The 26,126-nt window shown below is 44.9% G+C and overlaps 1 protein-coding gene across 2 annotated transcripts in view; it reads right to left on the bottom strand.

Moving 5' to 3' along the window:
* Positions 1–26,126, bottom strand: part of PDPK1 (3-phosphoinositide dependent protein kinase 1) — a 60,631-nt gene that overhangs the window by 29,993 nt on the left and 4,512 nt on the right. The window contains exons 1-5 of one of the 2 annotated variants that reach the window (XM_087728989.1): positions 7,578–7,613; positions 6,211–6,426; positions 5,589–5,631; positions 4,893–5,030; positions 3,977–4,121 (exon numbers count right to left, since the gene is read on the bottom strand). In XM_087728989.1, the coding sequence (XP_087585115.1) occupies positions 3,977–4,121; positions 4,893–5,030; positions 5,589–5,631; positions 6,211–6,426; positions 7,578–7,598 (563 nt within the window). In that variant the 5' untranslated portion in view covers positions 7,599–7,613. Of the gene's footprint in view, positions 1–3,976; positions 4,122–4,892; positions 5,031–5,588; positions 5,632–6,210; positions 6,427–7,577; positions 7,614–26,126 lie in introns of those variants that run through there. The other variant, XM_087728988.1, reaches the window with a different exon arrangement.

The raw sequence follows: 26,126 nt of genomic DNA, 5'->3' as shown, positions 1-26,126 counted from the left end.
AGTATTATTTATTTATGATATGAAAAAGCTTTAAAGAATCCTCTCATTAAACATAATGCAACCTTTTTTCTTGTTTTGTTTGTCCCTTATAGGCAGTGTTGCCTCCTGGTGGCTGCCTGGACTCCCAAATCCCCACAATTTTCCTAGCAAAGGGTTTCAGACATGGCTTGCCATTGCCTCCTTCCTAGGGCTGAGGAGGAGTGATTGGCCCGAGGTCACCCAGCTAGCTTTTGTGTCTAAAGCAGGATTAGAACTCATGGTCTAGTCTGATGGCTAAACCATACCGCTAAACTGGCTTTTTAATGCAATTTTAACCGCTTCAAATTGGGGAGACCCCAATCTCAAATTAGTAAGATAAAGGATGCCAATGGATACCTATGATTCAACTAACTCAAAGAGCAATAAAGTTGGAAGGAGATACTGAAATTCGATATACTCAACCGATACAAAATATTCTTGTAAGGTTCTACTTACAAGAACCTTGATTACAAGATAAAGTTATGACTGACATGGTATTCAAACTATATAACATGAAGACCTTAATGAAAGATTTCTGAGACTTTCTTAAAAGTTTTAAAATATTGCAAGTTCTCTCAGCTGAAGACAAGCAAATCCTAGAATACATTTCAAGTACTTCTCAATGCAGTTCTCAAACAAGAGAAATATCCATTTGTGCCACTGGGGGGCACTGCAGGGAAAAGGCTCCAGTTAAGTTTGCTTGTGTATCTCTGGGCAATTGAGTAATGGTTGGTAGTTTCTCTCCTCGGGCCTTAACTGACAGATAAGGGGGTAAATCTGCCTCACAAATTAGTTTCTCCTTTGTAACCCTTAAATGGTTCCTTTTTTTTTTGTTTGTTTAAATGTTTTATTCATTTTCATTTTCAATTTTGTACATTCACTTATATACTGAATATTTGCAATAATAATAATATAATAATAAGAAAAGAAAAACCCCAACCTAAACACAACTCATCATAAACCCAACCTATCACTTTCATACACCCCTTCTTCTCCCCCTCCAACTTTCCTTTCTCCCTCCAACGATCACCCCTCTTACTTCCCTTTCCCCTCCTATCTTCCTTTCTCGCCTTCCTCACCCTCCTTCCCCTCTCATCCTCCTTACATTCCCCTCTTCCTCCCTCCTTACTTCTCCCTCTTCCTTTCCTCTACTTCTCACTATGGTGCATTTCTCTATTCCTTAATCTATTCAGTTACTAAAAATTACACTAAAAAGAAAAAAGAAGGGGAAAAAAAAAAGAAAAAAAAAGAGAAAAATAAAAAGAAAAGATAAGGATCAACAGTATACAAGTGTATTCTTCTTATTCTATATATTGAAATGGTTCCTATTAATGTTCTCTATGATCACAGCATAACGTTCACCTGCAGTTTGGTCAGTTATTTGGTTTTTCTTTTCCTCCCTTCAGTAAAATGGTGAGACCAACTTCTAGAGTTTGGAAACATTTCCACAGTGCAATTTTTGCTGAGAGCAAAGCTGCGATTTGCAAATATTGTGAAGAAACATTCTTTTTCAAATGCTACAAGGACGACAAAACATGTCCTTGCATTCCAGAGGCGCCCTAAAGACATTAAAAAAATACTTTATGGAATTAAATGATGAGAACCAGAAAGAAAGTGCAAGTAGCTTTTCCTTCCAGAATTCTAATTCCAGAAACACTTTTTCTGATGCTTCTGGATGATCACGGTTTTTTTTCACAGCAGCATCTTCAAGTAAGGAAGTGTTGCAAACCACTGCACCACAAAAATACAACTAGAAGAAAAATGCACATAATAAAAGTGACAGTGAAACTCCGTTGGGATGGATGATCTCCTTTGAAAGTTTACTAAAAAAACAAAGAAGCTCTTCAAGCACAGTAATAATTGAGGATCTTAAAAATTCCCCAAAATATAAGGAACACTGTGCTTGAAGAGGATGTGTTTTTGGTTCGGCTGCAGAACTCCCTACAGATTTTAACACCCATTTTCAGCAATCTGTGCATCTGAATCAGACACGGCACTTTTGTCAGAAATTCCTAACCATGTGGCTATGATAAAAACATCTATTTTTGAAATTCTAAGTGCATCTCCACTTACAACTGGTGAAAAAAGTAAAGTGAAAGATTTTATTAAGAAACAGGAAGAATTTGGCTTCCCATCCAATACATGCTGCTGCAAATCTACTGGATTCAAGATTCAAAGACAGCGGTGTGAGTGATGGGAATACAGCTGCTGCATAGGACTGGATTACAAGACAAGCTGTGCCCTTAGGACTTGATGTTGGAAAAGTACTTTCAAACGTTGCAGAACATAGAACATCTTCAGGGATTTGGGACAGGAATGAATTCTGGGATTCTGCAAAACATTTGAAGTAGGGTCAGATTTCCTACCTAAGCAGGGGATGGACTAGAAGACCTCCAAGGTCCCTTCCAACTCTCTTATTCAATTCTATATCCCTCCTGCAACATGGTGGCAAGGTCTCTACACCACACAATCTCCAACACCTCCCACTGCAGATTCCTGCATCTTCTGCTACATGTGAAAGAATCTGGCCTATGTTTGATATTATTTATACCAAATCAAGAAACAAACTGATCTGTGAAAGTGTAGAAAAGTTTCAATCTGTGCACTGCAAAACTAAAGTTTTTAGAAGTCCATGAGAAAAAATGACAAAAAGGAAGAAAAGAAGAAACGGAAAATGATAGCAGATCAGAAAATGAGATAGAATAAACTGCATGTATATGTTATGCCTTCTTCTATTGAGCTTAAATATTGAGGTGAACCACAACTTTATCTGCTATTGGTGCTAAGGGCCAAATCTGATTATTTTTTATGTTGATGGTTTCTTGCTTTTTTCGTTGTTGTTGTTGCCTTTGAGGGAAAGGGAGGGTGCTTACTTGTTTTAGTGCAAGCATAATCCTTTTAGGCTTTTACATTTCACACAATTTGTAAAACTACTTCCACACTAATCTTTTTCTTCCAATTTTTCCAAGAGTTCTATTTTTACCAGGAAAAAAGCAGGGGGGGGGAACCTTTTTTCTCATGGCTTCAAAATTTTCGGAAATTTTACATCTTTACTCTGGAGTCCTTGGTGCTCTCTGAGCTTGGTTGTTTTCTTGCAGACATTTCATTACTCAAACTAGGATCATCAGTGTTAGTGCTAATTTTTGGATGATTTTCAAGAAACTTGCAGTGATCCATCTAGGAGTGCCACTGAATCATAGCTTCATGAAGTTGATATGTCTTACAGAAATACATGAAATTTGAATTAACCTCAGCTTTTTTTATTGTTTCATTTATTTCACAAAGTCATCCATCAGAGAATTTGGGGAATGGGAAGAATTATGAGGAGATGGCAGAAAAAGAAGGAAGGAAGGAAGGAAGGAAGGAAGGAAGGAAGGAAGGAAGGAAGGAAGGAAGGAAGGAAGGAAGGAAGGAAGGAAGGGATTCGCAAGAACAAGTTAAGACAAAAAACCTGAACTGTGAAGGTGGCCAATGAGCTGTGTGTCCTTGACTACTGTATCATTTGCAATGTTTGAACAAGCTCTGTAATTCAGGGCAGAGCCAGCTCCCCAGAGGACTAAGGGTGCAGGGATAAACCCAGCATCCTGCAAGCTCCATACTGACTGCAGCCACACAAGCACTCTGGCCATGGGGCGAGTGAAAGTGAGACAAAACCCTTAAGTATGCGTTTCCATTCTTGCAGTGGGAAAGAAAAGGCCAAAGAGATCAGTCTTCAAGAAAGCCAAGGCAGTGCAGAGACCCTTCCAATATTTTTGCCCCACTCAGCTTCAAAAGCATGGATGTTCCTGTTGGCAAAGATGATGCTGAACCAGAAGAGAAAGTTCAAAGTCTCAACCAGCAGCGGCTGGAAAGGTGGCTCCCAAAGCCTTTCGCTTATACAGTCACACGATAGAGAAATAACCCACAGCAGACGAATGAATCAGGAGGTACACCAATTTTTGAATTTTGAATACATTACCTATGGATAATTCCCTTTCCGTGCAAGTACTCTAATGCAGCCACAATTTCAGCAGTATAAAACCTTGTACATGTCTCATCAAATGAACCAATCTTTCGGATGTATTTTAGAAGCTCTCCATTTTTAGCGTAACTGAGACCAAAATCTGAACGCCAAGTTAAGAATTATTTCTATTGGGTGATCTAGACAATACAAGCATACATTTGGAAACAAAGCCAAAGAGAAAGCCGTGAGATTGGAAAGAGGACCGTTCAACTGGTAGAGAGGAGGGATTTTTACTGGTCTTTAAGGCTCTTTCCTTGAGTTTCTAAACTAGCTATTAATTAGAGCTACTCCTTGATTTAGGACCATAACTGGGCCAGAATTTGCATTGTAAGCCATAAGTCAAGTCAGATCTAAATTTTAGGACAATTTTTACAGTGGTTGTTAAGCAAATTATATAATCGTTAAGAAAATAATGTGATCACTAACCAAACCCAGCTTCCCCAATGGGCATTTTTTCATGGAAATCAGCAAAAAAGAAATCACAAATACCACAGAACCAGTTGTAAATAGGAGCTGCTTTTTAGCGGTTGAATTGCAATCCCATGACTGTGGGTTGATTTGACAGTTTGTAAGTCACTATTTCCAAGGCCTCTGTAACTTTGACCCATTCATATACTGAAGTACCTGTGAAGCAGATACTTTAGTTTTTTAATATTCCCCATGACAGAACTGATGCCCTCTGTTTTCTCCAACTCAGCCAGAGGTGGCTCCAAAATCTTAGGATGCCCATTCTGCCCTTAAAACTATCCAGAGGTTTAGGAGGTTCAGCATTCAGCACGCACACGTGGAATTCCAGTTCCGTTTCCACCACAGACACCCGTCCAATTTTGCCCATAATTTTTACTGCCAAGTGAATCACAGGAAAGGATACAAAGCTTTTCTTCATCTTGAAATGTGAAGTAGAGCTTCACAAAGAAAGGGTGATCCAGGCGGGACATCACATCTCTCTCCCTGGTCACGTAGGGGACCTTATTCTCTTTGATGATATGCCGTTTCTCTAGAATTTTAACTTTTAAACAACAGGCAAATTACTAGACATTTGGACCTCGATCGATGAATCCCACTTTCTGTCTCTCTGCTTTGACCAAATAAAATAGCCACACCACACCTTATAGCAGTATTGGCAAACCTTTTCCGCACCGAGTGCCAAAAAAGGAGCACTTCGTGCACATGCGCTTGTATAGGCCATGACAAGGAAGAGGAGCTGCCAGAAAATGAACTTCCGGTTTCCGGCGCACACACGTGTGCTGGCCAGCAAGTCTTCTGGTTACTGCTGTGCATGTGCCAATCAGCTGGCCGGCGCACATGCTCACACCTGAAAATGGAAGACCAGCTCTTCTGGTTTCCAGCATTGCCCCCTGCACAAAGGCCAGCTGATCACCACATGTGCATGCATGCCAGAAATCCGGAAGAGGAATGGGCAATGCAACGCGTGCCAGGCGACATGGCTCCGTGTACCACTTCGGGCACACATGTCATAGGTTCACCATCCCGGCCTTATAGCAATAGCAGATGTGACTTAGGGGGTCATCAACAAACTACAACCCAAGAATCAAGTGATACTCACTGGCATATTCTCGGGAAGTGGTCAATTCTCTGGCCAGGACAACCTGTTTTGAAGAGAAAGAGAAACCTGGTTACATTCGGAGCATGTGAGAAGCCCCTGGAGGCAAGACAGGCGTATACATTCACGTAGAGCCAGCCATTCTCTATCTGGAGGCTGTCACAATCGGGGCCGGCAAAGGGGTGAAGCGCACAAAGGACTTGCTGAAGTTTGCTTGGTGAGGTTTAGCATCTAGAGGGCATCAGTCGTGCAAGCCTGACATGCCATGCTTACAAAATGAGTATAGAAAAGTATCAGGTAAATTCAGCCAGTTGCTCCCCATGGTGAGTCCTACCCGGACTGCTCAGCCAGTCTTACCAGGTGCTTCTCAAGAGGGTTTTGCATGCTCAGAGAGCCAAGATCCACAATCTTATAAGGATTCATAGCAATCAGGTTTCTGAAGAAAATGCAAGGCTTTGGGGTGGAAAAATAGGAATGGGAAGCAAAGTCTGTCTAATGTGGTGAAGATCAGGCACTCAATGACCTAAGCAGACTTGTTACCAAGCGCAAAGGCCAGGAGAAAAGCAGAGCACACCTGATCTGGCTTCTGCTTTAGCACTGAGGAGCAGCTGCCCCAGATACTCACTGTGGAAAAAGATCCTTCCCCGAGAATCTTCCCAAACTTAAAGTCCTCTGGGCGTTTCTTTCGAGGCTGTGGAGGCTGTTGCAAAGTGCTCTCCATATTCAGTTCCTGTCTGCTGCCACAGGCAGGTTGAAGGCTGGAATCCACCTGGTTCCTCACCATTGATGGAGATGAGCAGGAACATAAAACCACACTGGACTGGATAGGAACAGCATCATACTGTAAAGTAGAAAGTGCACTCAATGTTGTGGCCCTTAATCGATCAACTGTCGCAAGACAAAAACGGTCAGATCACGAAGCACGGCCTGAAAGAAACCTTGCAGGCACTGGCTGTCATTTTGCACAAGCTCCCATGGCCTAAATGGCAACAGCTCAAGTCAGAGGCAATCTCATAGCCTCCTGCCTAGCTTTGACCAATGCAGCACTTTGCTTATTAGCAGTCTCAACTCTGCCTATAATAAGCATCTAAATTTCCTGCTAAAAGGAGGGATCAGCTAAAAGATTCTGCCACACCAACAGCTGAGGGTGCTGGGCAGTTTGGCTGACCACGAGAGGCTTCCAAGACATGGAATTGTAAACTCAAGCAGCAGCAGCAGCAGCAGCAGCAGGAGGAAAGGACCAAAGACTCTAGAGTCATGACGGGCAGGACTAAATATGGAAGCCAGAGTTTAGCAAGAGAACATGGGAATCATTTGTGCTATTTTACATCCAGCAGCCAGGTGTGGCCTTGAACACTTCACTTTTAACAACGGGTGGCATTCCAAAATGGTAAGAGTGTCACAGGGATGCAAGGAAGTTCTCTAAAGGAGGCTGCCTAGCCTAAACCATATGACCAGTTATGCTAGTGGCAATTAATGCTTCAAACAATTGGACAGGCATTGACAAATTGCTTAAAAACCACAGAAGTATCATCAACAGGAAATGCATGACACAGGGATATAGGGAGGGAAAGGAAGGGTAAAGTAAGTTATAAAGGGCAAAGTTCCCTTTTGGAAACAATAGAACCTTGCACACATGAGAAAAGAAATACAGACCTCTCCCAGAAACACAAGATTAAACCAAACCAAACCAAGATACTCAGCCAGCTTCCCTCCTCCAGGGGAATGATGGGAAAGTAGAACTGCCAAGCAGAAGAGCCCACTTGGGTTGCCCCACACCTTTTGGACCAAATTTCCTTCTGCCCCAAGAAGGCAGCCAGTGACCACAGGCAGCTTGTATGTCTGCCCAAGGAGAGGATCCTTCACACATAGTCGGGGCCCTAACTAGGCCTTATCTCAGCTGCCTTGACTTCCACTCTTCCAATGGCTATTATCTTCATCTCCACTCCTGTGGGTTATTTTCTTAATATCCAGGAATTCAACTTTACTTACTTGGTTTATATAGCCACCCATCTCACTTTCACATCACTCCAGGCAAGTTATAATAAAAGAAAAACACAATGAACACCATCAAGCAGTCAGGCATAATCTAACCAATAATGTAGTATTTGCTACTTCAATGGCATCAGCAGGCTCCCAGGAAGGAAGGATTTCTTCCTGAATATTAAAGCAGCTTCTTTCAATTTATCTAATTAAAGAAATGAGGGAGGAATAAACGGAGAAAAGAAGTGAGTAAGAGCAGGGCTTCTGGGCTGGGAGGGTGGCCAAATCAATAGAGAAAATCACATTTTTCAGTCAGGCTGGGAAGAGCACCCCAAAGAGGGGGAATCAAAGCAAGAAATCAGAGCCCCCAAAAGCCAGTGGAAAACAATGTCAGGAGCAGAGGAGCTCCTAAATTCACAAAGAAATGGATTGGACCTTCTTCTAATACCCCATTTACCACTGAGAAAGTTTTGTTTTTAGAAATATATTTTGTCATATAATTAATAGAATGTATAGAATTGGGTTCTTTGAATGGAATCAACATCCACTATTTAAAGATGCAAATCATGTAGACAAGGAGTGAGTGAGTGAGTGAGTGAGTGAGTGAGTGAGTGAGTGAGTGAGAGAGAGAGAGAGTGAGTGAGTGAGTGAGTAAGTAAACCTGAGATGAGCTACAGATCGGACATTTACTAGCTCCTCTCATGACTCACAAATCTTGGAGATAAAAGCTCTAAAAACACTATTAAGGGCAGTTTAACTTTAAATCATTTTAAGCAGCAGAATACTTTTAACAGTTCTAGAATTTACTTCATTCTAAACCCTTTCATATTTCCATTGCGTAAGAATGTCAAGATTTTGCATAATGAATTATTTCTAGCCTGACTTTCCTCTCAATCCTCTGAGATCTTTAAGACTTGTTATTTTTAATACACAACTTGCTGATCTTCCTTTCAACTATACTACTTTACTACTTTAGCACCTGGCTTATCTCAGCTTGGGCAGGTCATCCCGTTTTCCCAGCACAGAAACTGTACAGGCAGCCTTCGAGTTTTTGGACCAACATTTCTGTCTTTAAGTGATGTGGTCATAAAATACAACATCACGAAGCAATTCTGGCATTCCTTATTGCCATCATTGAACCTACCCAATCCAAGCTGTTCTGCACTTGGTATCTCCTGGGCCCGAGTCTTGGTTCTTCCATGGTGAGAGACGGCCCTCCCTTCATAACTATTCCCCCCCCCCATCTCTGTACTTTTGCCCACCCCACACCCTGCCTTGAGGGCAGCAAGCAGCCTCAGAACAACGTGGCTCAGGGGCCTCTTGACTGCAAGTAGCCTTTGAGCTCCAGTGGTACCACAGCCACCCCGAGAAGCCACAGCCTGGCCCAGCAGCCCAGGGCACAGCTGCAAATGCCCCAGCACCCACCCATGCCAGTCACCCTCGCCACCTGCTACCCTGTCCGACCTTCACCACCAGTCACTTGCCAGCCACAGGAGCCCTTCTCTGCCAAGCCTCGCCATGTGCAGCCAGAGCTGCCTTGTAAAGGGCCAGATCGGGAATGCTGGGGCAGCAGCAGCAGCAACAGGGGTCCTCGAGGGGGTGGGGGAGAGCACAAGGCAGACACAGGTAGGGAGGGGAAACTGAAGTAACCCAAACCCTCAAATCTTGGTCATGTTGGGCAGGGCACAACAACAGCCATAGGTTCAAGGACCTTTGTTGAATGTTGCTATAACTTTGAATGGTCATTAAGCAAGGTCTACTTAGATAATTCACCTCCTTCATTTCCTTCTGCCACAAAACTGACTGCAAAATTTGAAGGGGACACTAGAACAGTAGGACCCAGCTTTAGATTGCAATTAATTTAAAAAAAGAGGGAGGGGGGTTTCCAGAGGCTCAGCATTTTACTAGGAGACCATCAAAATCAAAGAATCTTTCCATGTCATCGTCGGGAATCAAAGAGATTAATTAAACTGGTCTTTTTTATTTTATCTCCCCTCAAAAAGGCATAACATGATAAGTGAAACCTGCTCTCACTTCAGTGCCCTAAGATTTCACAGAGCTCCACTGGAAAAGCTGCTGAACAAGAAGCCCCCCAAGATTCCCCTCAAGAAACAACCCCCCCCCCCACTCAGGAATTCTCTCCAAACACCCCCAGCGCACTTGGCTAAAAATGGCTGCTCCTCCCTTCCCAAAGGCCAGTCGGAAACCCTCCCAGCTTGGTAGCCCAGAAAAAGCCCAACTTGCTTCCTGTCCACATGAAAGTTTTATGAGGAGGAGGAGGAGCTGCAGGGTGTGGCACCAACTTTCAGCTGCCCATGAGCAGCATTCCCTCTTCCTTCCCTCCTGGGTTTGGTTCTGATTTGAATCCTGGCAGAGTTACTTATCAGGCTTAGTACAACTAGTACTTGACTAGTACTAAGTACTCAACTAGTACCATACTAAGTGTTGTACTAAGCCTGACAGATATTACTCTACTTAATACTGTATATACATATAGACATACATAGACATAAAGAAGAGAGGGTCCACCCATTCGCCAAAGCACCTGAAGGCAGGACAAGGATGGAAACTAACCAAGGAGAGAAGCAACCTAGAACACTAAGGAGAAATTTCCTGACAGAATAATTAACCAGTGGAACTGCTTCCCTCCAGAAGTTGGGGATGTCCATCACTGGAAGTTTTTAAGAAGCTTAAGAAGCTTTAAGACAAACATTTGCCTGAAATGGTTTTCTGCCTGAGCAGGGGGTTGGACTAGAAAACCTCCAAGGTCCCTTCCAACTCTGTTATTGTGTGTCCGTACATACACGCATGCACACACAAACACACAATGGTAACTTGGTACTCATTGTTAATTGGTTCCTGGAGTTGTGATGAGCACCAAACATTTTTTCCCATAAAAACTAATGTAGAGAATCAGAAGGCAGCCGACAACGACAAGTTTTAGCTTGTGCGTTGAGTACCAAACAATGAATATTGGGGCAAAATTTTTATATCGAAATTTTTGTTACCAAATTCGATGAGTTTCAAAGCAGTTGAGTACCAATCTACCATTGTACATACGTACATATGCAATAAATAAGCGCCAAGGTGGCGCAGTGGTTAAATGCAGCACTGCAGGCTACTGCTAGATCAGCAGGTCAGCGGTTCAAATCTCACCGGCTCAGGGTTGACTCAGCCTTCCATCCTTCCGAGGTGGGTAAAATGAGGACCCAGATTGTTGGGGGCAATATGCTGACTCTCTGTAAACCGCTTAGAGAGGCCTGAAAGGCCTATGAAGCGGTATATAAGTCTACTGCTATTGCTATTGCTATAATAATTGCTTTATTTTTTAAAATACTTTCCCTTAATTCTACTGTGGAATTGGCATATCTTTTTCTGATCGCCTTCCTTTCTCGGCTTTTACGTAAGAACTCAGAATTATTTACTATATTTCAGCAAACAGCTGTCCTTTCCTGCCAAGACAAATCCAGAGAGTCTGGAAACTATAAAAACAGCCCACAACCCTCGTTATCCTGCAGAATCTGCAGCACTTCATGCAGACAAGCAGAAAGCCACAGCTAAAAGACAACATTGACCTCAGCCCACAGGAAAGGCTACAGGATTTGACAGGTCTTAGATTTTCCAGGAGGGCAATTCAGCAAGTCTAACCGCCTCTGTGCGTAGCTGCTTTCTTCCCTGTCACTACTGCTGTGGGATCACACTTGAAATAGAGTTTGGGTTCAGCCTGCAGTGTAGGCCAGCTCATTCAACCTCCCAATGCAGCTTCCCAAAGTGTGTGAGCCAGAAGGCTCATAGAGATGTCTGCATAGACCAAGATTTAATGGTGACCCCAGCACAGGTGGCTGCATGCACAGGCCCTGGAGCAGAAGAGGAGAAAAACCTCTGGGAATCTAATACAGGAGAGCAATTAACCAAAGATAAAAGGGGGGGGGGCAAGAACAGTTCCCCAAAGGCTCCTATCTGCCTCCTTCATGCATGGAGGGAGGAGGCCATGGCAACATGCCCCATAAGCTATTTATAATAGCCCCAAATAGCATGACCAGGTCGACCACCCTTCCCCAAAGGACTCTGTACTGCCACAGGCAGCTTTCCACACCGAGACTGTTAATCGAAGCCTTACTTTACATTTTTGCCTGGCAAAATCTGGTTTAATCTGCTCTCATTGAAAGCTTCTTCCTCAAAATGCAGCCCTGTTGTTTCTAGAGGATTTTCTTCTAGACTGGCTCAGACTGAACAACCAGATTTACTTGGATCTTATGAATTTATTTTAAAAAGCCTACCTGATTGGTAGCCACCTATAATACAGGTGTGCCAGATATACACCCATTTGCTATTTAACAGAAAGACAAGCAACTTCAACTAAGTTGGCTCATTTAATCATTTAGGCATTAAAAAGGTTGTGCATGAGAGAGCTTTCTCAATCACCTCTCAATAACCAGCTGGAAATGTTCTCAGGGATTTTGTGAAGTGCTCTGACAACTAAGTTACCATTCTCTTCTTTTTCTGCAATTCAGTTGAGACCTTTGCTAAGTTAGAGTGGAGGATTCTCAAATACATTTCTCTAGAAAGTACAAGAAAAAAGGGGTTGGTATTTACCTGATACGCCTCTTCTCATAGTGGGGGGAGGAGTATCCAGAATGGGTTGACCTTATCCTCTCGTGATTGGATTGAGTCAGATAAGCTCTTTGGGCAACGCCCCCTGGCACCAGGAATCCCCAGTTTTAATGACGAAGAGCTCTATCCGACTCGTTGCATCATTCACTCCAGACTCTTGATTCAGTTTTTAGCTTTTATTGTCTTCAACATCAATATTTAAATAACTACATAAACAATGAATGTAACACTTAGTTGTACAAACATAGACAGGGAGGGACTGGATACTCCTCCCCCCACTATGAGAAGAGGCGTATCAGGTAAGTACCAACGGCCTTTCTCCATAGTGAGGGGGGAGGAGTATCCAGAATGGGACGTACCAAAGCGTGCACGTCCCTAGGGAGGGAGACCCCTGAGGCCCCGTGTCCCCCACTCAGGCCTGTTGAGGCGTGGGTCCTGCCCTGTGAACCGCCTGCAACACCCTGCGGCCGAACGAGGCTTCTGCTGAGGCAAAGGAGTCCAACTTATAGTTCCTTACAAAGGGAGAGGGGGAAGCCCACGTGGCTGCCCTGCAGATTTCGGCCAGGGATGCTTGTGTGGCCCAGGCCCTGGATGTGGCTGCATTCCGCGTGGAGTGGGCTGTGATATGATTTGGTGTCCAGCCGTAACACCACCCTGTCTTGGTGGAAGACACAGAGATCCTCCCTGGTGGACAGCGCTTGCAGTTCGGATATCCGCCTGGCGGAGGTGATGGCCACCAGGAACGCCACCTTCAGGGTCAGGAACTTAAGGGAAACTGTTCGTAATGGCTCAAACGGAGCGCCCGTTAGAGCGTCCAATACCCTGTGTAAGTCACAGGAAGGGTACCTGTGTACCGTAGGTGGTCTGAGATTGGAGGCCCCCTTAAGGAATTGCCTGACCATGGGGTGGTGCGTCAAACTCTGGTTTCTGCCACACATGAGAACTGATGAGATGGCTGAAACCTGTCTCCTAATTGTGTTAGGAGCTAACCCTCTATCCAGGCCCGCCTGGAGGAAGTCCAGAACCTGTGGCACCATAGCCTGGATGGGGTTGTACCCCCGGGAGTTGCACCAAGAGTCAAAGGCCCGCCATGTGGAGCCATAGATGCGCTCCATGGAGGGTCTGCGGGCGGCCTGGATAGTCCTTATCACCCTGGGGGAGAAGAGGTCTTTCCTCAGGATGCTCTGCTCAATCGCCAAGCGGTCAACTGGAGCCATTGAGGATCCGGGTGCTCCAGCGACCCCTGGCTGAGGGATATCCTCTCCTGGGGGATTCTCCAGGGCCAATGAGGAGCCAACAGAACCACTTCCACCCCCTCCTGAAGGATCTTCCGTATGACCCTGGGAAACAGGGGCAAGGGAGGAAAGGCATACAAAGACCCCTGGGCCATGAGCTCCACAGAACGTCCGTCCCTTCCGCCCCCCGTGTCCGGTACCTGGAGAAGAACCTCAGGAGCTGAGTGTTGAGGGGAGTGGCGAACAGATCGACCTCCGGGCGCCCGAAGAGCTTGGCCACCTCCTCGAATGTCGCAGGCTGCAGCTTCCAGTTGTCCACCTCGGCCCGGCTGAGCCAGTCAGCCCTGGTGTTGTCCCACTGACCCAGACATTTGGCCTCCTTCATGAGGGCCCTTGATCTGGTCCCCCCCTGCCTGTTTATATGGGCCTTGGTGGTGATATTGTCTGTGAGGACTAATATGTGCTGGCCCCTGACCGAGTTCTGGAACCCTAACAGGGCCAGGCGGACCACCCTGAGCTCCAACCAGTTTATGTAGTGAGTCCCTTCCGCCTGAGTCCACTGTCCTTGTGCCATCTGAGCCAGCAGATGGGCACCCCACCCGCTCAGACTGGCGTCCGTTGTTACCGTCAAGCGGTCTGGTGTCCAGAAGGTTTCGCCCTTCATGATCGCTGGGGACGTCCACCAAGTCAGGGAGCGGGAGACCTCTACCGGGAGAAGTACCTTGGTCTGCGAACAGCTCGTGTGCCTTCGCTGGAACGGCAAGAGGAACCATTGGAGATCTCTGGTGTGGAGGCGAGCCCACGGAATGATGCCAATGGCGGAGACCATGGTGCCTAATAGTTTAGACAGAGTGGCTAAGGACACCTTGCGCTTCCTGGCTATCGAGGAGGCTAGCTGTCTAAGCGCTATCTGTCTGTCAGGCGACAAGAAGACCATGCCCGCCTGGGTGTCTATTCTGGCTCCTAGGTGAATCAGACTAGTAGAGGGGTGGAGGTGACTCTTGGCTAGGTTCACTGTAAACCTGTGGTCCCTCAGGACTGTCATGGTGACGTCTAGGTCTCGCAGGGGGCCCCTAAAGGAAGATGACTGCAGAAGCAGGTCATCCAGGTAACATTGGATGCGCACCGGGACCTGTCTCAGGTGCGCTGCCAGTGCTGCCATTACCTTCGTGAATACCCTCGGGACTGAAGACAGCCCGAAGGGGAGAGCCTGGTACTGATAGTGGTGTCCCATGTAGCAGAATCTGAGATACCTGTGGTGATCCTGGGCAATGGGAATGTGCAGATAGGCCTCAGTGAGTTCTATGGAAGTGAGAAAGTCTCCCTGTCTAACCCCCTCCAAGATAGAGTGCAGGGAGTGCATCTTGAACCTCCTATAGCGAATGGAACGGTTCAGGCGTTTCAGGTCAAGGATCGCTCTCCAGCCCCCAGAGGCCTTGGGGATGACAAACAGGATGGAGTAGTGCCCCTGACCCTGTTGCTCTGGAGGCACCAGCTGGATCGCCCTGATCTCCAACAGGTGTTGGATGGCTTCCTGCATCAGCAACCTCCGGGTTGGGTTCTTCTAAGAATAAGAAACTGGACATATCCGGAAGAAGCTCAGGGGACTGGAAAGAAATTCGAGTGAAAGGCCATGCCTGATGGTCTTCTGCACCCATCTGTCAGAGGAGGTAAGGTCCCAGCGGTCAGCGAAGTGCGCTAAGCACCCCCCAATGGGGAGAACGCTGGGCCTAGCTTTAATTTCTGCGGAAGGAGTGCCCCCCTCCGCCTCCTCTGCCCCCTCGAAAGGGCCGCTTCTGCTGCCTGCCTCTCTGCTGTCGGTCGGGGTACCTCTGCCTAGCAGGGAATCCCCCCTGGTACTGCCTGCTTCCAGAGAACCCTGCCTCTGACCCCCTAAAGGAGTCCTGACACCGAAAGAAGGAACCAGAGTCCTGACCCCGGGAGTAGGAGCATCTGGGGTATGGAGTCGACCTGAAGCTGCCTTTCTTCTGGGCAGTGGCAAGGACCTTCCTCTTGTCCTTGTTCTCAATCAGGAACCGGTCCAGAGCCGAGCCAAAGAGGGAGTCCCCTGTGAAGGAGGCCGAAGCCAGGTGCCACTTGTGACGAACCTCCGCCTGCCACTGTCGTAGCCACAGCAGCCTGCATGATGCCACCGACGATGCGATCGCCCTGGAAGCAAATCTGGCTGCCGCCAGGGTGGCATCCGATGAGAACTGGATGGCCGCTGCCAGCCTGTTGATGTTCTGATGTGACCGGGCATCTGCTATGGGGGTGCGTTGCTGTAGTTCAGATCATCCTTGCAGCCACAGCAAGGATGATCTGATGATGAAGGAGGCTGTGGTGGATGCTTTCACAGCCCAGGCCGCTGCTTGATGACCCCCTCTGCAAGGTGAGGTCCGCCTTCTTGTCCTCCGCCTTCAAGGCATCCTCTGGCTCCCCAGGCATGTTGGTGGCTGTATGAAGAGCCACGACTGGATCATCTATGGCGGGCTGCGCAAGTAGCTTAGCCAGCTCTTGGTCCACATTGAAGAACACCCTGTCTGAAGAGGAGGGGGAGGGGCCAGTTGTAAGAGATGCCCATTGGCGCCTTATCAGGTCGAGGAAGGTCTTGGGCGTAGGAACGGTGTCTGCCTCGATGGCCTGCTCATCGAAGATGTTCTCCGCTGAGAAGCCCTGGCGTTGAGGTGTGGCCTCAGCTGCTCTGTTGCCTAGCTTGACTGTTGCCTTGGCCTTGAAGAGCAGGGACTTAAAACAGTGAAAGCTGGAACAACCCGATGAATGTAGGTTTAGGAGGAGGCACGCCTTCATCCTCTGACAGCTTGAGTTCCCTGATCTCGCCTTCCTCACTTTCATTGTCACTGTCCTCCTGGGATGAATCTGAGGAGCTGTGAATCTCTTCCTCCTGGGCTTCTGGGAATTCAGGACCCTGGGGGGGTGGGTGGGAGGGGGGGCTGAGGCTGTGGCTGTTGGAATGCTGCTGCCATGTATTGCTGAAAAGCCTGCATCATTAACTCCTGGAAGTTGGGTGCCCCTGTGGGAGGTATCTGGCTGGGACTGATGCCCCCCTGAGCAGGGGGACTGCCCAAGAGGGGAAGTCCAGTAGGCAAGGCTGCCCCCACAGTAGGCATGGTAGGGGATTGCCACCCCTGAGTAGAGCCCCAAAGTCCTGAGGTGTCTATAGGGATCCTTGCTGGCAGGACTGGATTCTCCACTGAGCCTCCACTGGATAAGGGAGTGCCTGGATTTTCTCCCCCTTTGCCTGGGGTGGCCTGATGGCTGGCAGCCTTCTTGCAGAGCCTCTCTAAAGCCTTATGCCTCCTCCACTCGTACTTAGAGGGCTTGGAGGGCTTGTGACCCCCCCTTCCTCTGGATCTGCCCTGGGGGAAAGGTGCTTGGTTTTGCATTTAGCCTTTCCTCTCCCCCCCCCCTCCTCGGGCAGTCTCTGGGGAAGCCACTGACCTGGATGCTTGCTCTTCTGCCCCTCCGGTGGGGCTGCAGTCCATGCTTGCAGCTGCCTGGGATTCTCCTTCCTGGTAGCTGCTGGACGCCGTCATCTTGAACCATGTGGGTCCTCCTGGCTTCAAAATGGCACCGACCAGCTTGCAAAGGGGCGCAAAATTTAAAAGTGCCTGAAGAGCAGCTTGTGCTCCAGGGAGCTTGCCGTCCGCGCTCCCAGCCGGATTCTCTTCCTCCTGCCTCTTCTCCGATGCTGCTGTGGCCAGGAACGGCTTCTTCGGCTTCCTCACGATCCTCTGGCCACATGGAGGCAGCGCGGGCGCTCCAGGGCGTTTGGAAGCCCTGGTTTGTCGCTCAACCCTTGAGGGGAGCAACGGAGCGCTCCAGCGACTTACAAGCCTCAGCGGTTAGGGCTGCCTGCTGGAGGCTTTTGCCTGTCCTCCTGCTGCCCAGACCTCACTGAGTGTCTTCAGATGTGCTCAGTGGCCAGGGCAGCGTGCCGCCCCAGGGGGCTAGTGGCAGTCCCAATCCTGCAGGAGGAGGCTGTATGCGGAGCAGGGAGGCAAAACTCGACGGGTCCAACTGAATTTCCCTTAGATCCTAGTAAATTGCTGGAGATCCAGAATGAGCAACCTTTCACGATCGATCTGCATCAGAAAAACTGGGGATTCCTGATGCCAGGGGGCGTTGCCCAAAGAGCTTATCTGACTCAATCCAATCACGAGAGGATAAGGTCAACCCATGGATACTCCTCCCCACTCACTATGGAGAAAGTTCTTGTGTACAGAATAAAATGAAGGTGAATATGTATATTTGTGTTTGATCCAAAATCATCTATGCCCCCCTTTCACTGAAAGTATACATTGCCCAATTAAAACAAACACTCAAAACAAGAATGGGCCTGGGACTAAAAGCTTCCCAGAATAAACTTTAATATTTTTCATAAATAAAGGAGGAACTTGAATTAACTCCTGAACGGAAAACCAAAGGTGAAGAAGGGGGACGTCTTTCCTTTTGCATCATCATTCCTTAACCTGTCGCTCTCACTGAGTAAATGATGCCCATAGCTACCAAGAGCTGGCCATTCCTAGCCTAGAATATTGTGCCTATAGCATCCTAGATAGTTTTTGTAGCCAGATGGCAGGCAATGCTAATATTTGTTTATTCAGGCTTCTATTGTCACTCCAATCAGTCAGATTCTGGATGGCTTACAATTCCCACATACAGAAATTTAGTTTAAGGGAACATCAACATATAAGCCACTAAAGACAATAAAATAATACAAATCAGAAAGCCTAGTTCCCCATCCCCTCTCTGAACATCCGGGCACCACTTACTTTCCTTGATACAATCCCAATTCTGTCCTATCCCAAAAAGCCCTGCAGAAGACCCAGGTGCCGGACATTAACAGGTAAGGAGGGGGTTGACTTATTCTCCATTTCATTTTTTAATTTTGATTCTTCCTTGACGCTTCTTGGCTTTTTGCCAAAGTCTCCTGTATCAAATAGCAATAGCAATAGCAGTAGACTTATATACCGCTTCATAGGCCTTTCAGGCCTCTCTAAGCGGTTTACAGAGAGTCAGCATATTGCCCCCAACAATCTGGGTCCTCATTTTACCCACCTCGGAAGGATGGAAGGCTGAGTCAACCCTGAGCCGGTGAGATTTGAACCGCTGACCTGCTGATCTAGCAGTAGCCTGCAGTGCTGCATTTAACCACTGCGCCACCTTGGCTCTATGGAACATCAATTGCATGTTCTGCATCGTTGGTGCTGGTCCCGCTGATTCTGCCATCTTTTCAGCTTTCTCCAACCCCCACACACTCTTGATTGACCTTTGGTTTGAGGAGGGGAGGTGTTGCTGAACTCACATTGGGTATGGTCTTTTTCCCTAATTTTACTGAGGTTGCCATTTTTAACCCCCTATTTGTCCTTGCCCACAATTGGCTATAACTTTAACCTTGTTTATAGTTTATCAGTAATATCAGTAATATCAATAATATCAATAATATCAATAATTGTATAATCCACTATTCAGCAACAATTCAACTATTAACCTTCCTTGATATCACCTTTCAATACTTAAACATTCCTATGTAGTATTCTTTTTAATTAATTTGATTAATATATATTATAAATTTGTATATCACACTCTTATCTTATATCAATAAATGTTTCTCAATTTTATCGGTTATACAAGTATTCACTTCTGATAATTAGTCTCTCTATGTTCTCTTACGACAAGCTTCACCATTCAAATTTATAGTCCACTAGGTGTCACTCTCTCCTTAGCATCACTGTTAATATCCACGAAGCAAAAGTCTATTTCCAGACAGATCTCTGTTCCAATCTCCTAGTCAGATAAATATCAAATGCTTAAAAGTTCAACACAGCAGCAGAAGGACTGGTGAGCAGAAAGAAAAAGGAACTCCGTTTACCAACCCGCCTATTAAACAGTCACTTCTTTGAACCTTCCAACTCTTTTCAGCAACTTTTATCTTCTGGAATCCATGTCAGGTTTTTGTTCTTACTGTGGCTGATCTTTAGGCTCTTCCGGCTGTCCCTTCCTGTCCGTTCTAACACAGCATCTCTGCTCCGCTCCTTCTCGGCAAAATTGTACTGTAAAAACAGCCTCTCTCCTGGCTATTTCTTCTTCCAGCACACCCTCTCTGCCAGTTTCGCGTTACTCTCCTCTCTGGATTGTCAGCAATAATAACAAGCATCCAATTTCAACTGCTTCTATCTCTGTTCTTCCTTCTATGCGGCCGCCATTGCTAAGGTCCTAACCAAAAGGTAGGATATTTCTTCGCCCGTTTAGGGGGTTTCTCCTATCCGCAGGGGATTTGCCTTATCACCCCAGCGTCTACAGAGTATCCCCTTTAATCTGCTGATCTCTTCGGGATCAGCACTGCTCCAAAAAAGAGCCCAAACGAAGAGGTTAAAGTTAGGGGTTAGGAGAGTTCCCTTACCCCGCTCTAGGCACAATGACGTCCCCACCGGAAGTACCTAATTCCCTTAATCTTTCATCATACAGTTTATCCTCCTTCCTCTATCTTTTGGCAGACAAGTTGGCTGCTAGGTTTGTCAGAAACCTGTTTGATATGCCGTTTGGTGCAGTGTGTGGTGCAGTTGATATCTGAGTAAAGTCCTCCATTGCTACTGTAGTGTTTCCTGCACACCTTAGCTGATTAATAAAAAGTTCATCTATTTCCTCTACTTAGTTGGATGACCTGTAGTATACATTCATGGCACTGTCATTCTTTTTTCCTTTTATATTAATCCAAATGCATTAAAACTTTTTATCTTTGGTTTTGTGTATTTCTGTAGAGATGTAGTTGTTTCTTACACATAAGGCAACTCCACCTCCTTTTTTGGTAGGTCTGTTTCTTTTGAACAATTTAAATCCTCCTAGCAGTACATTCTAGTCAAGGGTTTCATCCCACCAGCTTTTGGTAATAGCAATAGCAGTAGACTTATATACCGCTTCATAGGCCTTTCAGGCCTCTCTAAGCGGTTTACAGAGAGTCAGCATATTGCCCCCAACAATCTGGGTCCTCATTTTACCCACCTCGGAAGGATGGAAGGCTGAGTCAACCCTGAGCCGGTGAGATTTGAACCGCTGACCTGCTGATCTAGCAGTAGCCTGCAGTGCTGCATTTAAACACTGCGCCACCTTGACAAGAGTGTCATACCTGCCTTCCTGTAGTAGGACTTCAAGTCCATCCTGTTGTTCATCATACTTTGAGCATTAATGTACAGGCATCTGAATCCTTTATGACTGACTCTGCGTTTGCTTCCTACAATATTTTACATTCAAGTTCTCCTTTCTTCTCACTATTTCTTATCTCATTGTTTGATTGGTTATCTTAAGGTTTATGTTTGGAATTCGGTCCTAAAGACTAGTCTGCCTTCCCTTTCAATGAAAATAAAAGCCCTTCAGATATGCCGAGCCAGTTGTTTTACAAATACATTTCCCCTATTTTTTTCTGAGCTGTAACCCATCCCTACCAGAAGCCCTTCATGTAGATAATGTAGACCAGTCTCAGAATCTAAAATTCTCTCAACAGCATCATTCCTTAAGCCAATCCTCCATCCCTCAGTGGATGTTGACTTTCCGTTGGAAGTACTGATGAAAACACCACCTGTGCTCCTATCTCTTTGGCTTTCGTATTCAGTTGCTCAGTCTCTTGATATTGTTTTCAGGCTCATTGTTGTATAATTTGTCCTCATATTAAAGAGAAGAAAGGGATAATAATCTGTGAGCTTCATTATTTTAGTGAGCCTCTCAGCCACATCTTTGATCTGGGAGACAGCAGAGGCCCATTGATAGATTGCCCAGTCTACAAACTGCTGGTTCCTTTCCTCTGAAAAGTGTGTCTTCTATCACCAACACATTTTCCCCCCTTTGGGGAAATCTTGTTTTTTCCCCATCACCAGTATACTTATTCTCAGGCTTTTTCTTTTCATTTGGGTCTTCAGTGGGTATGAATATGGCATGCATGCATGCATGTATGTATGTATGTATGTATGTATGTATATGTATACACAAACATATACATACATATACATACATACACACACATCATAACAGGATTAGTCTTTCTGTGACTGTGTGTTTTTCCTGTGTCTATGCTATTTGCAAATGCTCTGAGTCCTTCCAAGGCAGGTGCCTTATTTCTTTTAAAATTTGGTTTAATGAAGAATTTTATTTTTTAGCAGTATTTTCAACAAGGTATCCTTTGGTTTTCAAAATTACTCTGTGTGATTAATGTTGGAATAAGACTTAAATGTTAGTCTTTTGCTCCCTCTTGTGGCTAGTGTTTAAGTAAACCTTAAATATTCTGGTAACTCATCCAAGGCCAACCAGACACCTTCAAGATGCACTTGTAATCCAGAGAGGAATAGAAGGGGGAAAAGTCATTCAGCTCATTTATTGTAACAGACTATATAAAAATAGAGAATTCTAATTTCCTCCCAGGCAAGATCGGTTTAGCAGGGTTTCTTAATTTTGTCTAATTTGGTGGCCTTTGGGTTCCATCTTTATTTTAAAAAATTAAAAACCTTCAATATTTATAAATTTTAAAAATTATAAATGATTTATTTCAGCTTCTGTGTTGCACCACCATATTTTGGCCCCAACCCTTTCTGCTGCCCTGATGCTATCATCCTCCTCCTCAGCCATAGCCCTGCATGTCTCCCTGCTGCCCCAACATCATTCCTTCTCCCTCTTCGATGTCTCTCCCTTACCTTGGTTTTTTTAACTTTACTTTTCCTTCTTTCTGCTCCTCCTCCTGCACTCTACACAAGCAGTTGCACAGCACCACTACCTGTCAGTTGTGATTCACCAATCTCACCCACTGCCGGTTGCGCCTGCTACTGTCTTAGTTCATTCATTTATTAACAAAATTATAAAATGTAGCTTGTCAAGCTTTTTGTCTATAAAAGGCTGTGTAACAACTGTGAGCTTAGATGATATTCCTCAACTCCCAGTCACTCAACTCATAAACTGACAGCAAAATCTCAATTCCCGAGGACTTCTCGTGAGAATCAGCTGTCTGGAGTGTGCATGGGAGCAATCTCACAATCTCTCCAGAGAGATTTTATCAGCTAGGATCCAGGATCCAGCCGCTGAGTACCATCAATGCTATCTCCATCTTAAAACGCCATTCTACTTTAACAGGGACATCTAGCTCACCATGGTGTTCCTTGAAAATTAGGTTTGTAAATTCACTTTCTAATCATGTTAAAAAATTATCTATTTAATAATCTTAAGGCTATTAGAGATCTGCAAAATGACAAGTTTACATAGACACTTGAATTTACCTTCTTTGAGAACAAATGTAAAATTAAGAATGTTAAGAATTTAAAGATTTGAAACAAATAGCAAAAAGCTAAATAAGATTTTAATCCAAGAAAGGTGTAAATTAAGGACTTTATAGGAGGAAAAGGAGTTTTGCTACACAATTTTGGAAGTAATTATTAAATTATTGTAAATACCACTTTCATGAGAAATAGTTTAATTCATCTCAAGTCATATCAGAAACTTGAGGGGACTAAAATTTAGAAGCATGAAAGGAAAAATATAGGTTTGCTTGTTTATCAGCATTGAGACTAAATGACACAAAATGGTATCCTATTTAAAATATTTCAGAAGAAATTTGAAGAACTGGGACAGAAACTAGCAGCTATGTTAGCAATGATGTTTGTTTCTGCAGACAGAATACATCCAAAAAGTGTCATATAGAAAAAAATGATAGATGGAAAACAGAATATTCTGAAAGACCTAAAGGATAAAGAACAGAAACAAATCTCATCTGATTGAGAATTAGTAGTCTATAAAGAAATTACTAAAATACTGGGGAAAAATCTTATAAGACAGAACAGATAGTAAAAGTGGGGAATAGAAATGACCAGCCAAGAGAATGATCTGGAGAGTAACTATTTACTGGATTAAGACAAGAGATTTGCTAAAGCCTCCAAGAATGAATACAAAGTTGGTTTATTTGATCAAGGTTAAATTAAGATCTATTTCTATAAAACTCTGGGAACTCTTTGTGATGTTTGTTGATATCAGGGCTGAAATGTTAATGATTTATGGATTTGCTTATGAGTAAGAGATTAGTTATGGGAAGAAAAGCTACTACATAAAACTTTACAATGTGAATTATTTAAGCTTGTTTGTGTTTGTGACAAAGATCAAAGTCACCTACTTAAATGTTCTTTTTCTCTTTTTTTAGTTTTCCTCTTTCCTTTCTCTCGCACTTTCTATCCTCTATTTTTCTTTTTCTCTGAGTTTAGCTTGTATTATCTTTTGCTAGAAGCTTAGAGCTGGAAGGGACCTTGGACACAAGGCAGGAGTTTTTATAAAAATCCCAGACATATGGTTTTCCAATCTTTTCTTAAAACCCTCCAGCAGCAGAGCACAAGTCGGGAAGGCAAACTGTTCCATTAATCAAATGTCACTTCAGTAATCTCATTGTCACAAAGTGATGTTTTTTCTTTAAAAAGCATGTGTTTTGTGTGCATAAATTTATATTACATACACAGGTGATTCTGGGCAGCTTACAATATTAAAAATCTATAATATAAAACCCCATCTAAAACCCCACCCCTCCCCCATGGCAGCAACCACACAATGAAATTAATTACTTGATCGGCTCCATCTCCATTGATGGTCCCCAGGCCCACTGACAAAACCTTTTGGAAAAGCAAGAAGGGGTGGGGGTGGACAATCGTACCTTGTAGGAGTTGATGTTCCCAGGGAAGAGACAATCACTGAGAAGGCTCTTCTTTATGGTCGCACATCCCTAATAGATGGGACTGCAGCAAACCCTGCCCTCTTGCCATGGAAAGTTGGAAAGTGGATTAAAGTTCTCCATCTAGTGATGGCCTCTTAAGAAGAGAGGGAATCACAGCCTCTTTAAAGGCTGAGGCATCACCCCCCCCCCCCAAATCACTTATCCCTGCCAATAAGCACTGGCTTGTCACCACCAGGAGGCTTTAACCAGCCAGGGGAGATATGGATCTAAAATGGCTGAGCTCAAATTCCCTAGGATCTTGTCCATTTCTCCAGGATCTACAGGGTCAAACCATTCCCAGGTAACTGAGCAAAGATCTACCCTGAGCATCTCCACTGGGCCAGTAACTACGCCCATGTCTAACTAGGAATGAATCTGAGTGACTTTCTCTGCCATAAAATGAACAAATTCTTCCTAGAAGTGATGATATATATTCACAGTAAAACTCCAACAATACTAATAGCAATATATTCTTGTCACAGTTAGCTGATTGGTCAATTGCAATAGTTCAAGTTCTATTCGGCAGAACAAAATTCTGTAATGACCCTTCACTCTCAAGCCATATGCCACAATAAATGCACCAGCACAGTCTCTTTTCCATCATGTTTCACCTAAGTCTGATGGGACAGAATCAGTTTCTACTGTTCTATTGACTGTTAAAAACAGACAATAAAAGAACAATCATAACATTTGCTCAGAACGCTCAAGTTTTGGTCTGAACATAGAACAGAGTATTTTGTTCTAGACTCAAAACACGGTGGTTATTTCAAGTTCAGAACACTGAGAATGTTGAACTGCAGGTATATTGTACAATATGACAAACCCTGATTAACGACACAAAGGCTGTACACACACAACATAGAATTACTGAAGATACAGGTCAAATGCAATCTTGGAGATCTTCTAGTCTGACCCCTGCTCAGTCTAGGAATCCACTGCTATCCCTTTGGCAGCCATCCAGCCTCTACTTAAACACCTGCTGCAAAAGTCCTATGTCACCCCTCAGAAGTTTTATTCTCAAGCTCTTATATCATCTTCCTCCCTTTCCACTCCAGTTTGGCAGTGCCCTTCCTAAAATGCAGTGCCCATACGCTAATCTTCTGGCAATGACTGAATTGTATTAAAGGTGCTTACAGACCTCACAATAGAGCTTGCAACACATGGGCAGACTTAACCATATTTCAACAGGAAACTATGAGGATCCCAGACCAACCAAACCCCAAACCCCTAGGGAATTCCTGGAAGCTTAGCTGAGACAAATCAGCCCTTCACAGAGAGATAAATCATATTTACACAACAATCAAGAGGCGATTTTAAAAACCAAGAAGGAAACAAAAAGGCCAGGACCCATCCTCTCCAGTAGTCTATGCCAGACAAACAGTGATTATCACCAGACAAACAATCAAGCAGAACACCTACCCTAATTAAGGAACTACCAGAGGGAATAGCCACATCACCAACACTGGCAGGACAAATGACTACATATAAACAGGAAGCAAACCCCACACTCACTACAAGGATAATGTTACCTAGTTGGGTAACAAAATGTCTGCTAGCCATCAACCTACTCAGAGAGCACAAAGAATTCCACAAAACACCAATTGCTCTCCCTAACATGGGATGGACTGGGAGCAGGTTTTGGCAAATGCTTAGACTTGTCAGAACCAGAATTGCCGGGTGAAATGGGACCTCTGTTTCTCCCGTTTTACCAGGAATTCTCCCCTCACCCCCAGAGCAGAGGCAACCACCACAGTCCCCGGATGGACTGCAAATTATTTTTCTTTCTCACTGCTCTTCATCCGTCTCTCTCAGTCTAGCTCCGTGTTGGCAAACCTATGGCACGCGTGGCAGAGGCGGCACACAGAGCCCTCCCTGCTGGCACACGCCCTGTCGCTCAGCTCAGATCTCCATGGCGTTTCTTTCTTACGAAACAGGAGCTCAGGAAGAAAAAGGTCT

This window comes from Thamnophis sirtalis, unplaced genomic scaffold (genome assembly GCF_051295495.1).
Source record: "Thamnophis sirtalis isolate CommonGarterSnake01/CBP01778 unplaced genomic scaffold, rThaSir2_p1.2 scaffold_14, whole genome shotgun sequence".
NCBI classification, from domain to species: domain Eukaryota; kingdom Metazoa; phylum Chordata; class Lepidosauria; order Squamata; family Natricidae; genus Thamnophis; species Thamnophis sirtalis.
Note: the sequence above shows the minus strand (reverse complement) of the source record. Positions and strands in the feature narration are given on the sequence as shown.